General features: G+C 36.3%; 1 protein-coding gene across 8 annotated transcripts in view; it reads right to left on the bottom strand.

Moving 5' to 3' along the window:
- KIFAP3 (kinesin associated protein 3) overlaps nucleotides 1-17,293 on the bottom strand; it is a 176,477-nt gene that overhangs the window by 132,460 nt on the left and 26,724 nt on the right. For all 8 annotated transcript variants that reach the window (XM_082702692.1, XM_082702693.1, XM_082702694.1 and 5 more), the window contains 4 exons: nucleotides 14,980-15,111; nucleotides 9,619-9,773; nucleotides 7,259-7,314; nucleotides 6,573-6,714 (listed from right to left, as the gene is read on the bottom strand). In XM_082702692.1, coding sequence (XP_082558818.1) covers nucleotides 6,573-6,714; nucleotides 7,259-7,314; nucleotides 9,619-9,773; nucleotides 14,980-15,111 — 485 coding nt within the window. The remainder of the gene's footprint in view (nucleotides 1-6,572; nucleotides 6,715-7,258; nucleotides 7,315-9,618; nucleotides 9,774-14,979; nucleotides 15,112-17,293) is intronic.

Raw genomic sequence — 17,293 nt, forward strand, 5'->3', positions numbered from 1 at the left:
CACACACACACACAACACACACACACACACACACAAATACTTTAGACAGGAATACAGACTTCACAGGGTAGAAATTCCAAAAGTCTAGTGACATGAGGAAAAAAGCAAATTTCATTAGAAATCAGGCAAATGCAACTTAAAACAAAGAGAACTTGTTCATTACCATAACACAATGTAAAAAAATTTAAAGTTTGATTGCTTTCATATTCCACTGGTCTGGGGACAGAGCAGCACAACCATTTTAAAAGGCAGTTTGGCAAAATACCTTAAAACATTATGACCTGTATTTCTGTATGACCTCTGTTTCTGTGTACACACCTTAAAGAACCCCTTGCTTGTGATGAAACCAGGGAGGAAGACAAACCATAAGACTCTTACTCTTAGGAAACAAACTGAGGATGCTGTAGGGGATGGGGGTGGGAAAATGGGGTAACTGGGTGATAGACACTGGGGAGGGTATGTGTTGTAATGAGCACTGAGTATTGTATAAGACTAATGAATCACAGACTGGTATCTCTGAAACAAGTAATATATTACATGTTAATTGAAAAAAATAAACTCAATAAATTAAATAGGCTACGGGATTCATGGAATTGAGTCGGAAGAAAAATAAACACAAAATCCTGTGGTTCAGACTACATAAAAACAAACAAAAAAACCTACTTTCGTATTCTTTTAGCCCCAGCTTCTGTTTAGTTTAAATGCAATAGGATTCTGGTCCCTGCTGTAGGAACGCAAGTGTCAGTAAGTATCCTCAATCCATACTTTATTTTTCTTTAAAGATTTTATTTATTTATTTGACAGAGAGAGAGAGAGATCACAAGTAGGCAGAGAGGCAGGCAGAGGGAGAGGGGGAAGCAGGCTCCCTGCTTAGCAGAGCCCCATGTGTGGCTTGCCCCCTGGCCCCGGAGATCACGACCCGAGTTGAAGGCAGAGGCTTAACCCACCGAGCCACCCAGACACCCCTGGATCCATGCTTTAAATAGAAGGCTTTATGTCTGAAAGAAGAAGCAGCAGCAGAAGGAGAAAGGAGAATGAGAAGAAGGAGGAGGAATAGGAAGTGAAGGAGGAGGAGGAGGAGAAGGAGGAGGAGAAGGAGGAGGAGGAGAAAGAGAAGCAGGACAAGGAGAAGATAAGAAAAGATGTACAGAGATGTTCACTGAAGCAATGTTTCCACAGAAAAATTTGGAAACAACCTAATAACCAATCAATATGGCTAAATGGCTAAATGGGATGGCTAAAGCTTATATAAGCTTCATAAAAAGCAATAATAAAACATAGTTTAAAAACTAATTAGATTACAGGTCACCTGGGTGGCTCAGTTGGTTAAGGGTCTGCTTCTGGCTCAAGTCATGATCTTAGAGTCCTGGGACTGAGCCCCACGTCAGGGTCCCTGCTCAGTGGGGAGCCTGCTTCTCCCTCTCCTCTCTGCTTGTGCTTTCTCTCGCTATTTCTCTCTCTCAAATAAATAAATAAAATCTTAAAAAGTTATTATATCATATATATCCATCTGCATGTAATCTCAAAACATTACTATAAGAAAAAAAGTAGTATGATATTACTAATATAAATTTTTATAAAATAATACTATATAAAAATTCATATATATGTATGTGTGTGTATGTATGTATGTGTGTATATATATATATATATATATATATATATACATGGCATATATGAAAAAGATCTAGAAGAATGAACAGACTCCAAACTCAAATTATAGAGTAATGGTCAAAGGGGTTCATGGGTAATATTCTAATTCTTTTTAAAGAATATATGAGTTGGGACCAGATGGACATCACAGATATATTCAGAACATTCCATCCCAAAGCAACAGAATACACATTCTTCTCTAATACACATGGAACATTCTCCAGAAGATATCACATCCTGGGTCACAAATCAGGTCTCAACCAGTACCAAAAGACTGGTATCATTCCCCGCATATTTGCAGACCACAATGCTCTGAAGCAAGAACTCAGTCACAAGAGGAAAGTTGGAAAGAACCCAGATACATGGAGGCTAAAGAGCATCCTACTAAAGAATGAATAGATCAACCAGGAAATTAAAGAATTGAAAAAATTCATGGCAACAAATTACAGTGAAAACACAACTGTTCAAAATCTGTGGGACACAGCAAAGGCAGTCCTGAGAGGAAAATATCTAGCGATACAAGCCTTTCTCAAGAAACAAGAATGGTCTCAAATACACAACCTAACCCTACACCTAAAGAAGCTGGACAAAGAACAGCAAAGAAAGCCTAAACCCGGGTCGCCTGGGTGGCTCAGTGGGTTAAGCCGCTGCCTTCGGCTCAGGTCATGATCTCAGGGTCCTGGGATCGAGTCCCGCGTCGGGCTCTCTGCTCAGCAGGGAGCCTGCTTCCTTCTCTCTCTCTCTCTCTGCCTGCCTCTCAGTGTACTTGTAATTTCTCTCTGTCAAATAAATAAATAAAATCTTTAAAAAAAAAAAAAAAAAAAGAAAGCCTAAACCCAGCAGCAGAAGAGAAATAATAAAGATCAGAGCAGAAATCAAAGAAATGGAACCCAAAAGAACAGCAGAACAAATCAATGAAACTAGGAGCTGGTTCTTTGAAAGAATTAATAAGATTGATAAACCCCTGGCCAGACTTATCAGAAAGAAAATAGAAAGGACCCAAATAAATAAAAACATGAATGAAAGAGGAAAGATCACAACCAACACCAAAGAAATACAATTATAAGGACATATTATGAGCAACTCTACGCCAGCAAATTTGACGATCTGGAAGAAATGGATGCATTCCTAGAGACGTATAAACTACCAAAACTGAACCTGTAAGAAATAGAAAACCTGAACAGACCCATAACCAGTAAGGAGATTGAAGCAGCCATCAAAAATCTCCCAACAGGGTGCCTGGGTGGCTCAGTTGGTTAAGTGACTGCCTTCGCTTTAAAAAAAAAAAAAAAAATCTCCCAACAAACAAAAGCCCAGGGCCAGGTGGCTTCTCAGGGGAATTCTACCAAGCATTTAAAGAAGAATTAATTTCTATTCTCCTGAAACTGTTCCAAAAAAATAGAAATGGAAGGAAAACTTCCAAACTCACTTTATGAGCCAGCATTACACTGGTCCCCAAACCAGACAAAGATCCCATCAAAAAAGAGAATTGCAGACCAATATCCTTGATGAACACAAATGTGAAAATTCTCACTGAAATACTAGCCAACAGTATCCAACAGTACATTAAAAGGATTATTTACCACAACCAAGTGGGATTTATTCCAGGGCTGCAAGGTTGGTTCAACATCCGCAAATCAATCAATGTGATACAATACACTAATAAAAGAAAGAACAAGAACCATATGATACTCTCAATAGATGCTGAAAAAGCATTTGACAATGTACAGTATCCTCTCTTGATCAAAACTCTTCAAAGTGTAGGGATAAAGGGTACATACCTCAATATCATCAAAGCATCTATGAAAAAACCCACAGTGAATATCATTCTCAATGGAGAAAAACTGAGAGCTTTTCCGCTAAGGTCAGGAACACAGCAGGGATGTCCACCATCACCACTGCTATTCAATATAGTAATAGAAGTCCTAGCCCCAGCAATCAGACAACAAAAAGAAATGGAAGGCATCCAAATTGGCAAAAAAAAAAAAAGTCAAACTATCACTCTTTACAAATGATATGATACTTTATGTGGAAAACCCAAAAGACTCCACTCCAAATCTGCTAGAACTCATTCAGTAAAGTATCAGGATATAAAATCAATGCACAGAAATCAGCTGCATTTCTATACACCAACAGCAAGACAGAAGAAAGAGAAATTAAGGAGTCAATCCCATCTACAACTGTACCCAAAACAATAAGATACCTAGGAAAAAAACTACCCAAACAGGCAAAGAATCTGTACTCAGAAAACTATAAAGTACTCATGAAAGAAATTGAGGAAGACACAAAGAAATGGAAAAATGTTCCGTGCTCATTTATTGGAAGAACAAATACTGTGGAAATGTCTATGCTACCTAAAGCAATCTCCACGTTTAATGCAATCCCTATGAAAATACCATCAATTTTTTTCAATGAAATGGAACAAATAATCCTAAAATTTATATGTAACCAGAAAAGACCTCAAATAGCCAGAGGAATGTTGAAAAAGAAAGCCAAAGTTGGTGGCATCACAATTCCAGACAATTCAAGTTCTATTACAAAGCTGTCATCATCAAGACAGTATGGCACTGGCACAAAAACAGACACATAGATCAATGGAACAGAATAGAGAGCCCAGAAATAGACCCTCAACTCTATGGTCAACTAATCTTCAACAAAACAGAAAAATATGTCCAATGGAAAAAAGACAGTCTCTTCAAAAAATGGTGTTGGGAAAACTGGACAGCCACATGCAAAAAAAATGAAACTGGACCATTTCCTTACCACACACACTAAAATAGACTCCAAATGGGTGAAATGGGTGAAAGACCTCAATGTGAGAAAGGAATCCATCAAAATCCTTGAGAACACAGGCAGCAACCTCTTACACCTCAGCCACAGCAACTTCTTCCTAGAAACATCGCCATAGGCAAGGGAAGCAAGGGCAAAAATGAACTATTGGGACTTCATCAAGATCAAAAGCTTTTGCACAGCAAAGGAAACTGTCAACAAAACCAAAAGACAACTGACAGAATGGGAGAAGATGTTCACAAATGACATATCATACAAAGGGCTAGTATCCAAAATCTATAAAGAACTTCTCAAACTCAACACCCAAAGAACAAAGAATCCAATCAAGAAATGGGCAGAGGACATGAAAAGACATTTCTGCAAAGATATCCAGATGGCCAACAGACACGTGAAAAAGTGCTCCACATCACTCGGCATCAGGGAAATACAAATCAAAACCACAATGAGTTACCACCTCACACCAGTCAGAATGGCTAAAATTAACAAGTCAGGAAATAACAGATGCTGGCGAGAATGCAGAGAAAGGGGAACCCTCCAACACTGTTGGTGGGAATGCAAGCTGGGGCAGCCACTCTGGACAACAGCATAGAGGTTCCTGAAAAAGTTTAAAACAGAGCTACCCTATGACCCAGCAATCACACTACTGGGTATTTTCCCTGAAGATACAAATTTTAGTGGTCCGAAGGTACACATGCACCCAAATATTTACAGCAGCAATGTCCACAATAGCCAAACTATGGAAAGAACCTAGATGTGCATCAACAGATGAACTGATAAAGGAGATGTGGTGTATATATACACAATGGAATACTATGCAGCCTCCAAAAGAAATGAAATCTTGCCATTTGCAAGGACGTGGATGGAACTAGAGGGTATTAAGCTGAGCAAAATATGTCAATCAGAGAAAGATAATTATCATATCATCTCCCTGATATGAGGAATTTGTGAGGTAAAGTGGGGGATTTGGGCAGTAGGGAAGGAAAAAATGAAACAAGATGGGATTGGGAGGGATACAAATCATAACTCTTAATCTCACAAAACAAACTGAAGGCTGGTGGGGGGAGAGGGGGATGGAGAGGGTGGTTGGGTGATGGATATTGGTGAGGGTGTGCTACAGTGAGTGCTGTGAAGTGTGTAAACCTGGCAATTCACAGACCTGTAACCCTGGGGCTAATAATACATTAAATATTTTTAAAAACTGAAATAAAAAAAATATGAGTTGTACTAAGGAGGGTATTTATAGCATGAAGAACTGGGTATTACATGTAAACAATGAATCTTGGATCAGTGCATCAAAAACTAATGACGTACTGAATGGTGATTAACATAATTATATATATAACATATATATATAATACATATGAGTTGCATAATTTTAAAAATACATATTACCAATATTGGCATATTGGTAACAACCTAGGACTTCCTGGACAGTTCTTTGTATACATTCTCCAAGCTATAAAGTACAGGTGTGTACTGTATGGCCTCCATAAGAGAAGCATGAAAATAGACAAAAAGGTTCTCTCTGTCACGTGTTGGAAAATCAGAGAATTATGACATCTTCCAGATGTTATTTTTGGCAGAAATTTTATTTTTGTCAGAAAACCATGTATTTAAAGGAATTCAATAATGATATTACTGAGAAAAAAGATTTTAAGAGCATCATATCTCCTTTTTCTTTATTGCCTAGCACATCTAATGAAAGGAAAGCACCAAATACAATCTAAATAAATTTATAAGGATTAATATATTTTTTTGCTGTGCTACAGAACGAAAACTAATTTTGGAACTCTAACCAATTTAATAAAAGCATATACATATGTGTGGTAAATGTCAGAAGTTTGATATTGTATCCTAAACAAAAGGATAAAAGTCTTCCAGAGCACAAGAACGAGAAGATACAGTATCACTGATACTTTATTTTTGATGTTTAAATTAAATGATTTCTGAATTATTCAGAGCATATTTAAATGTTATGCTTTTAAGTAAAAAATTTTCATAAAAAGGTCTGGGAAACAAATGCATTCCTAACTTTGGTATAATTATAGCTTTTTCCTCTACTATGATAAACTTAAAAACCATATTATACAACAATTTTTCTATTTTTAATATTTATAGATATAAATCACCATTCAGTAGTAGTTCTTCCAAGTTATCAGGATTTCGAGCAAGCTGCAGAATCAAAGCAGAACCCCGAACTTTGTCAGGAATATCTTCATACAATAACTCAATGTATTCATCCATGTCATTAATGTTAGCAACTTCATCAATCTAAAAGAAAGGAAGAGGAATTACTCCAAAAGAACAATATTTAACAAAGTCACTGTTAAAAGAATCATACTTTATGGTCAATATATTGCCCTTTTAATAACAGGTAAGTTTTCAAAGGACTCATAGTAGCCACCCTCTTGTAGAGGGGAAAATTAGACCTTTGGTGCTATGACTCCAATACAAAAGTAGTTATAAACCACATGAAAATGGGAAATATATAAACTCTAAAACTGGCCTATTAATATAGTATCTCAAATTTAATGCAAAATAATTTATATCTACTTCAATAGGTTAAATAATATTTCAAAACATAAGGCAATAATATTTAAAACATTTCAAAACTTATCAAAATAAATTATGTCTAAAAACATAACACTACTTTTGCCTGTATGAAATACTAAATATCTACATCTTCCAGTACTTCTAAGTTGAGTAATTTTTAAAATGTCCATACCTATTTACTGTTACTGTATGAATTACTGATAGGAAAAGGCAACAACCTTACAATCAATCAGTTCTCTAGTAGATCAGAATATGGTCTTACCTCCATTCCTTCAAAAGGAGGTGGATCTTTAGGCTTGCTTGATTTTTCCTTTTTTTCTGTAAAAAGATTTTGTTTTTAATGAGAAGAACTGGGTTTTAGAGTTTCTGGGTAATTTTTATTTTCAGCAGCTGAGTTTAATTATGGATGAGCTGGGGATCTTAAAATTGAATAGTTTATGGATTTTTTTCCCAAGAGATTAAAAAAAAATGTTCATCTATAATCCAGCTATTCTAATGAGGATATGAAGGATATAAATGAATAAAATCTATAAATGATCCCAAAGTCATAACTTCATTTCCTTCCACATTAAATTTTTAGGTATGTAAATAGCCAGACTTGCCAACAGCAAGCAAAATAATCCCTTCCTAATTCACATTTAAGGTGGGAGGAGGAAAATCAATAAGGCAAAGGTACATTAATGGGTTGACTAATATAAAAAACTGAAATAAAATCACTTAGAGTAATGAACCACATAAATAAGTATTACTGATTTGTTTCAATCACTTTTAGTGTGCAAGGCTTTTGGCTCTGAAATAGTGAATACCAGGTAAAAAAGTTAAAAAAGAAAAATGGAATCTTTTTTAAAAATAAGTGTGTATTTAACATAGTAACAGTATTTCATATATGTCTTCAAACATTAATATCTATATAAACAGATTAATTTGGATGGATTTATCCACATATATTGACATAAAAATTTCCTCATATTCCTTTAATTTGGGGGGAAGAAGATGAGAAGATTAATTTACCTTGAAACTCGGTTAAAGGGTTTTATTAGTGAAGTTATTTTAATATAAATGCATTCAGGATTATATTAATTATACATTATGAAAGATCTATTTTTACTATACTCTACAACTCAAGATAAGTACACATACATCTTACTAGAGTACAGTATTTCCTTTGCTCACTTTGAACTTATTTACCTTATCGAAGAAGTTATCTCCCTCAATTAAAAAGATCTTAACCAGAATACTGTGTAATGAAACATTTAATAAAAATTCTTCTTGCGTTTCACTTACTTGTGAAGCATAACAAATAGCATGGAGGACAAGGAAAGATGGAGAGGGGAAGGGAGTTGAGGGAAATTGGAAGGGGAGGTGAACCATGAGAGACTATGGACTCTGAAAAATAATCTGAGGGTTTTGAAGGGACAGGGGTGGGAGGTTGGGGGAACCAGGTGGTGGGTATTAGAGAGAGCACGGATTGCAGGGAGCACTGGATGTGGTACAAAAACAACGAATACTGTTACACTGAAAAGAAATAAAAAATTAAGAAAAATTCTTCTTGATAGTATTTTCCTTATAGCACTTATTATGAATAATTAACAATTATACATTGAATGCCAGTGATGTACTTGGATGCAATCAAGTTCCAACTGCTTATTTTTGCTTTTAAATAAATTTATAATCACTTAACTCATTTGAAAATATATACTGATCACAGATATTATATTCATGGTTAACTAATAAATGTATATATTATACACAGGACATTTTATTTGCTGTGGACAGAGAGAAAAGATTGAATAATTTGAAAAGTGTCCAAATTTTCTCTTACTTTTTTCTACTTAGTATAATCTTTAGCATTTACAAATTATTTCAAAGACATAATATTTTAGAACTCACAATGGTGAAAGAAATACATGTAAACTTTAATCAGTACTATGAAGCAGAATATGCATTCAATAATCTTAAATGGCTCTCCACTGAAATGTCTGTATTTTTATTTCATTTTTGCTTTACATTATTTGATGTCTTCTAAAGATGATCAATTGCTTAGCTCTAATATTTTAATGGTTTGTTTCTTTATGAGGACACGAAAGATAGGAGAATGTCAACAAGGAAGACATTAAGAATGAAAAAGCAGAATTTTCCTAAGAAAGAGTCATAAAACTTGTATCTTTAGGATAGTCTAAAATATATCACACATATTTTAACATTTAAATACCCAAGTAAACCATTCAAATTATAAATCGTCAAGAAGAAATTTAGAAAATATAAATCTAGTTGGAATAAATAGGTTTTTCTGCCCCAAATTCTCTTTTATTACTCTAGAATCAGTATTACAGACATTTGCTTTCCATTCCCTATTTCAGCACATGCGTACACATACCTACACATGCACACGTAGCACAGTGTGAAACAGAAACAGATCATTTTGTGTGGAAGCGTCCCGCATAGAGCCTTGTGTGCAGGAAACTAATAGGTTTATTCTTTCATTCACTTACTTATTTATAGCACTGGCAAAACAAAATAAAGCAATAACAACAAAAATACACCTATCATTCAAAAATCAAAAGCACAAACTATAGTCAAACAACTCTGGTTATGCATTAAAAAGTGAGGAATTCTATGTACCTTTTCCTGACAACGAGTCACGGCGATTCTGTAGATAGTACAACAGCTGCTCCACCTCATTTAACTTTGAGGGATGAATAAGTTTACATTCTTCAACCACCTTCCGTGCCAGGGAAGTTATATCTGTGTTGGCATTGAGACTCTTAAGACGGATGCTGTAAGCATAGCAGAATTTTCCAACTCAGGTAACATCGTAGGGAGTGGTAACTTACAAACTACTTCTTCTTTTTTTTTTTTTTTTTAAGATTTTATTTATTTATTTGACAGAGAGAAATCACAAGTAGATGGAGAGGCAGGCAGAGAGAGAGAGAGGGAAGCAAGCTCCCCGCTGAGCAGAGAGCCCAACATGGGGCTCGATCCCAGGACCCTGAGATCACGACCTGAGCCGAAGGCAGCGGCTTAACCCAGTGAGCCACCCAGGCGCCCCTACAAACTACTTCTTTTAAATAGTTTACAAAGCAGTTAAGTGTACTTGACACAGACTCTTTCAGTAAAATATAATAAAGTATTAGATATAATTAGGCTTAGAAAAATGCAAAGAAATTATTTTTTTGGACAGGACAAATGAGATAACAAAAGAACATTAACATCTCTATCTGATTGTTCTAGGCAGGAGAACATATTCAGGGATCTTTTTTTAAAACAGTCTTTCTGGCAATATACATAAACTCTATAGAGTCATTATTGGATGTGAGAATCCATACTGCCAAAAATGAGTATCTTTCTTGACCACACTCACAACCATTTTTTTTTTTTAAAGATTTTGTTTATTTATTTGACAGAGATCACAAGTAGGCAGAGAGGCAGGCAGAGAGAGAGGAGGAAGCAGGCTCCCAGCTGAGCAGAGAGCCCAATGCAGGGCTCGATCCCAGGACCCTGGGACCATGACTCAAGCCAAAGGCAGAAGCCTAACCCACTAAGCCACCCAGGCGCCTCCATTTTTTTTTTTTAAGGAGTGAAATACACAGTATCAGTATACTCAGATTCAGTTGTTCAGGTGGAACAATTGCCGATGTACACAGATCCGTGGTACCAGGGAGAGCCCTGAAGACATAAAATTAGGTTCAGGGTGAAACTCAACTGGTGACAAAAGACTCTTAAGACTCATACAAGCAGATGCACCCATGCAAGACTTATATTAAAAAAAGAGAAAATAAGAAAGTAGCCACTGTGTATTTCTTTTTGGTGAAGATGGCTAATTTTTGAAGAGCCGTCACGGTATGAGATTAGAGGCAGGAGGACAGAGATCACCAAAGAAGCGACTCACACTTAGCATCTGTGAAATCATTATCTGGAGAGGGATGGAGGGATGGTCTCCTGAAGTAAGTGCAGCGTCAGAGTTTACACATTATTCCCAGCTACGCAGTCACCCCCAAATCTGGTCCTTCAAAGATTCTACAAGTCACCTAATAAAGGTGCCTTTAATAAATTCCACAAGACTTTAATAGGTTTCCTTTAATGCATAAATTTGATAGAGTGGCTTCTAATGTTTGCAACAACCTAGAAATAATGGGTCCATTTAAGTTTCCTTTAATCTATTACATTTCTACCTTTTAAGTCTTATATACTATTTTATTTTTGTATAATTTTAGCCCCACATTAAGAAGGCACTCCATAGTGCCTTTGTTAAAACTGGTGAACCCATACTGATACATTATCACTAACTGAAGCTCACAGTTACATTAGGGTTCACTCTTTGTGCTGGTTAGTTCTCTGAGCTTTGACAAATACTTTATGCCATGTATCCACCATTACAGTATCATACAAAATAGCTTTACTGTCCTAAAAATGCCCTGTGCTTCACCTATTCTCCTCTCCCCCATCCCTTAGACTCTTGACATCCTCTAATCTTTCTACTTTAGTTCTGCCTTTTCTAGAATGTCACATAGTTGGAATCACATAGAAGTCTGGCTTCTTCCACTTATATGCATTCATACAGTAAGGTACCTCAAATGTAGGTTGACCTACATAGCTTGACCACGGATTTCTTTTTAGTGCTGAATCATACTTGGCCATATGAATGCACCATAATTTGGTTTATTCACTGGCCTGTTGAAGGTTATCTGGGGTGCTTCCAATTTTTGACAATTTTAAGTTTTCTATAAACATTCATGTACCAGTTTTTGTGTGGACACTGTTTTCAACTCATTTGAGTTCCTATCTAGGAACACAACTGCTAGATTACATGTTAAGCCTATGTCTAGCTGTGTAAGAAACTGCCAAACCGTCATCCAAAGCGGCAGTACCATTTTATACTCCCACTAGCAAGGAATGAGCTCCTATTGCTCTATATCCTCGCCAGCATTTTGGTGGATTTTACCTATTCTTTTTTTTTTTTTTAAGATTTTATTTATTTATTTGAAAGACAGAGATCACAAGTAGGCAGAGAGACAGGCAGATAGAGAGGCGGAGAAGCAGGCTCCCTGCTGAGCAGAGAGCCCGATGCGATGCGGGGCTTGATCTCAGGACCCTGAGATCATGACCTGAGCAGAAGGCAGGGGATTAACCCACTGAGCCACCCAGGCGCCCAGGATTTTACCTATTCTAATAGGTGTGTAGTGGTCTTGTGATTTAATAAAGTAGATTTTTCTATCCTTTTTAGATCTACTTTCTACCAACAAATATAATAACAATCGGATTCATCTTTCCATCAAAGGTAACAAATTCTCTTCTTTCAGTATATAGGTCTTTCTCCTAAATCCTTCCCTTCTTATAAAAGACAAAGAAGAGGATGCCTGAGTGGCTTAGTCATGTAAGTGTCTGCCCTCAGCTCAGGTCATGATCTGGGTATCCTGGGATTGAGTCCCAGATCAGGCTCCCTGCTCAACAGAGTCTGCTTCTCCCTCTCCCACTGTGCTTTCTCTTCCTCTCTCACTCTCTTTCAAATAAATAAATAAAATCTTAAAAAAAAAAAAAAAAAAAAGACGGTGCGCCTGGGTGGCTCAGTGGCTTAAGGCCTCTGCCTTCAGCTCGGGTCATGATCCCAGGCGCCTGGAATGGAGCCCCGCATCAGGCTCTCTGCTCAGCGGGGAGCCTACTTCCTCCTCTCTCTCTCTCTCTCTCTGCCTACTTGTGATCTCTGTCTTCAAATAAATAAAATCTTAAAAAAAAGAAAAAGACAATGAAAAAATAGATAGGGCTAGAACTTTTAGAAAACGTCAGCCCTATGCTTACTGATTATACCCACAGTAAAAAATCAGAACCTTCGTTAAGCAGTCCATACATATGAAGAATACCAAAAAGTCACAAGAAAAATACCCTTATTATTTTGGACCATAATCCTCAGTTCTCATTAAGAAATCTTCAAAAAAACTGGGACTCTGTTGAAGATGGGCTTAAATATTCCTTTGCCTAATAAGGGAAAATGAAATATAGTACAAGTGATCTAGACTTGGGCCATAGCACTTACTACCCCAACTTACTGACACTTTCACTTCCTATCTATCTCAGCTTATAAGAGTGTCCTTTCCAAAACCCTCATCCTCAGCTGCTGGCATTATTAAAACCTCCAGAACTATCAACAAGCCACATTCTCCTTTTGGTCCTACAATGATTCCTTTCCAAAGCTTGTACAGCCAGAGTTGAGTATCACAAGTTTGAATTACTCAGGTTTTTCCCTTACTGAAGTTTAAATCCACTTAGTCTAGCCACAGTTGGTAGTAACTCTTTCCAAGTGGTTGGCCCTCAGATGAATATATCCTTTTTCTAAAAAGCCCATGGATTTCCATGCAATAACAACATTCTTATTTATTTCTAGCTGAATGAGACTACTGACTGCATTCTTAAGAACTAAAAATGAAATCTCTCACCTGAAATGTGGATATCTGAGGTTCTAAAGGCAAAGACTCTGATCGGCTAGACTTTTTTGGGAAATCAAATTAGTAAGATCTCAAAGATTTTCACATGTTCTCAGAATGTACAAAACTTGGGCAGGATTCACAAACACATTAATGGAAGAGAGGAAGTCTAAGAGGACACATGTAAGCATGTGTGTATGTGCATAAGTGTATTTTTCTTCAACTTAGTGAATCATCCAAGGGCTCAGTTATTTTGATGAAGTATCTGTATAATTTAGTCTCCTAATACACAAAAGAGAAGTCAGATTAGGGATCTTACTAAAATATCAGGCAACTTCCCTTTTCAGGTTGCTATACACCAAAGTGTCTCCATGGCAGCACTATTAAAATTTGGAGCCAAATCACTGTCTGTGGCTATCTTGTGCACTGCAGGATGTTTAGTAGCACCCTGCCTCTATCCACTAGACTGGCAATAGGATCCCTCCAGTTACAACAACTAAAAATGTCTCTAGGCATTACCAAATGTTCTCTGGGGGGAAAAAATCACAACCAGTTGAGAACCACTCTTATATACTTAAAGTGCTTTTCAGTATGCTACACCACCTGGATACAAACTAACACTTTTTTTAACCAGTTAAAATTCTTTTTGCTTGGTTCCCAATCAAAATTTTTTTTAATGGAGGGAGAAAAGAAGGTTAGGAGAGAATACTAGGTGATCTCATACCTTCTCTACTTCCACAACACTATAAAAGGAGGATAAGACAACTAGCAGCACAACTATACGCTAATGAGAAAGGCCATTTCCCAAGGGGCTCCTGAAAGTATTACAAAAGTGGGAAGGAAAGTAGGATGTCAGGAGATGTAAGCTCAATTCAGTAAGTCAGGAAATGCCCATTTTATTAATAACATCTTTCACAGGGCTAGACTTTTAAGGGGTGAATTCAAAGTACATGCCCCATGTGGGAATTCTGGAACTCACACTTCTTTCTACAATTCCAAGGAAAAAAGAACACAGACAGGATCCTCTAAAATAGAAATTTCCTGAATTAAGCTAAAAGTCCCACATAAACATATCTCTTATTACCGATTTCACAAGTTGTAGTAGTTTTTTTTTTAAGATTTTATTTATTTGACAGAGAGAGAGATCACAAGTAGGCAGAGAGTGAGGCGGAGTGGGGGAGGAAGCAGGCTCCCCACTGAGCAGAGAGCCCGCTGCAGGGTTTGATGCAGGGCTCAATCCCAGGACCCTGAAATCATGACCTGAGCCAAAGGCAGAGGCTTAACCCACTGAGCTACCCAGGCGCCCCACAAGTTGTAGTAGTTTATATTCTGTTATAGGATTTTTCTAAATGGGGTAAATTAGAAATGATACTTCTCAGCAAGTTCCCATTATGCTTATGTAAACCTGATCTTCTCTGGAATAAACATACTCTGTATTTATAGGGTAATATAGTCTTTGCTTCACTAAGATGAAGTATATTTAAAAGAATGTCATAACCATCTGTCATCTATGCAGGTATAAGGTTCACTACTTTCAAAACATACACAAATGAAGAAAACTTACATCTTTTGGCACTCTTTTCGTTCTCCCAACATGGGATCACCCATTTCTCCAAGAATGGTAGCTTCCACTTCATACTGAACAATGAGTGCTTTTTCTGATGGATGTACATCAATATTTCCTCCTTTAACTTTCCTATAATATAAAATAAAAATAGACATAGATTAAAAGCTCATAAAAGTTCATGGTTTTTATCCGGTTTCTAGCTCCAAAAGCATGTGGGTTAGACTAACATATGCATTTAAATTAGATTTTCTCTTGACTTGGACCAAGACATAGTCAGTCTTTTCCTTCAACTCTGTAAACTCTGTACTATACTTATAACTCTTGATTTTGCAGAAAGTACCTTAATAAACAGTTATACCTGGGAAAAAATACATCTACACAAGAATCATGCATAAAAGCAAGTCAATAAAATATACAACATGTTTTAGAGAGAATAACCTCAAAAATCAGCAATTCAAAAACAAAGATAGATGCCCCCAAATTTATTTTATTTCACACTTTATTACATTTTATGATATATGTATATATGTATGTATGTATATGTGTATTTTTTTTTAAGTAAGGCTCCATGCTGGGCATGGAGCCCAATACAGGGCTTGAACTCAATGACACCGAGATAGAGACTTGAGCCAAGATCAAGATTTGGAGACTTAACCTACTGAGTCACCCAGGCATCCTCCAAAATTTATATTAAAAAGAAATCAATCTGCCTAACAATTAGACTGTTAACTGTATCACAGAATGATAGAAAGAAATTATTTAAACTACAATATTTATCATGTACCATCTTACATAACTGTGTAAATTGTGGCATTAGTACCTAGTCATTCTTCAAATCACATTCAAATAACAAAAAAAAATATGGATTATGTTTTATAGTTATGCATCTCAAATTATAGTATCCCTAATAGTTCCCATAGAAAGTTCCTATATACATCATCCTCCCACCTTTTTAAAGTTACATGATGAATGTTTAATTATTGTAAACCAGTGACAAATTAACCACCACTTGTCACCTGGCCACATTAGAAGGCGACAAAATGAGATGTACTCAAAGAGATTAAGCAATAGAAACAAGATAAATTTCTTACTGTGCTCAGTTGGCTAGTGGGCATCTCAGCCTGATGAGAAGGAATATAATACAATAATGTCTTAACTGATTCTAATAATCAGAAACTCAAAGCTTTTCCGTCCATTCAAAATAAATGGCTTATTATGCACATTTTCTACATGATTTTTAAAATGATCTTTTCATGCGAATTCTTTATGAAAACAAAAAAGGTAAGAACATGAATCTGTATTGGGACCATGACTACGAGTCCAGCCCAGAGACAGGGCAGGAAATCAAATACAACCCTAGGGTATACGTGGTCAGAAACTAAACTGATGGTAAGATGTACAGAGCAAGGCTGGTTAAGGAATGAAAGCAGCTAGCAACCAGGCAGGCCAGGAAAAATAATTAGGAAGTAAGATAAACACACATATACAAAATAGGATGGTATGGAGTCCAAAAGGTAAAATAAATGGATACAAGTTGAGGGCAGCAATCAAAAGCTATAGAAATCACAGGACAAAAAAACTAAGAAGAGCTTAATAAAACAGAAAGGATATATTATATATATCAAGCACTACACAAACTATCTTAATTGTAAAGTAAACTAGTTATTTGCTTCCTGATGAAATGGAGAGCAATCACACTCATGAATTTCCTATACACAACGGGATAACCGCTATATCCAATTCCGTGAAGAGAACCACAAGGATAAAATGTAAGTGCAGATCCTAAGAGGAGTCTCTGACTACCACTTTCACAGTAGGTCCTCCACACATTCAGAGGTGAGACGAAAGCGTAATTGTTGTCTTCTGGTCTGATATCTTGCCTTTCTCGAAGAACTCATACATATCAAAGAATCTTATCACTCCTTTCTAGTTTTTGTTTGATTTTTTGTGCCTATGTGTCTTATAATATAATTTAACATGAAATTGATAGTGATGTTAGATGTTTAAGTATCAAGAGAATGAGCTTCCAAATGCTTTCCCTGGAACCCATGTATTAGATTAAAAAAATAACTGATTATTAGAATTATTTTCTATTTGAAGCATCTTATGGCACATATCAAAACTGCTGTCCTTTATCTGTAAATTTTTCAACTAATGGAGCCTTCTCAATCAATAACAGCTCTGCTTTATTGTTTTATATGCATAAGGAAACTAGAACCTAAAATATGCTAAATTAATTTAGAAAAATTGTTTTTTAGGTCAATGTGAAGTCTGTCCTTCACAGAGTGATGTAAAATACACCTTCTATAAT

Source organism: Mustela nivalis (assembly GCF_964662115.1).
Source record: "Mustela nivalis genome assembly, chromosome: 16".
Taxonomy (NCBI): Eukaryota; Metazoa; Chordata; class Mammalia; order Carnivora; family Mustelidae; genus Mustela; species Mustela nivalis.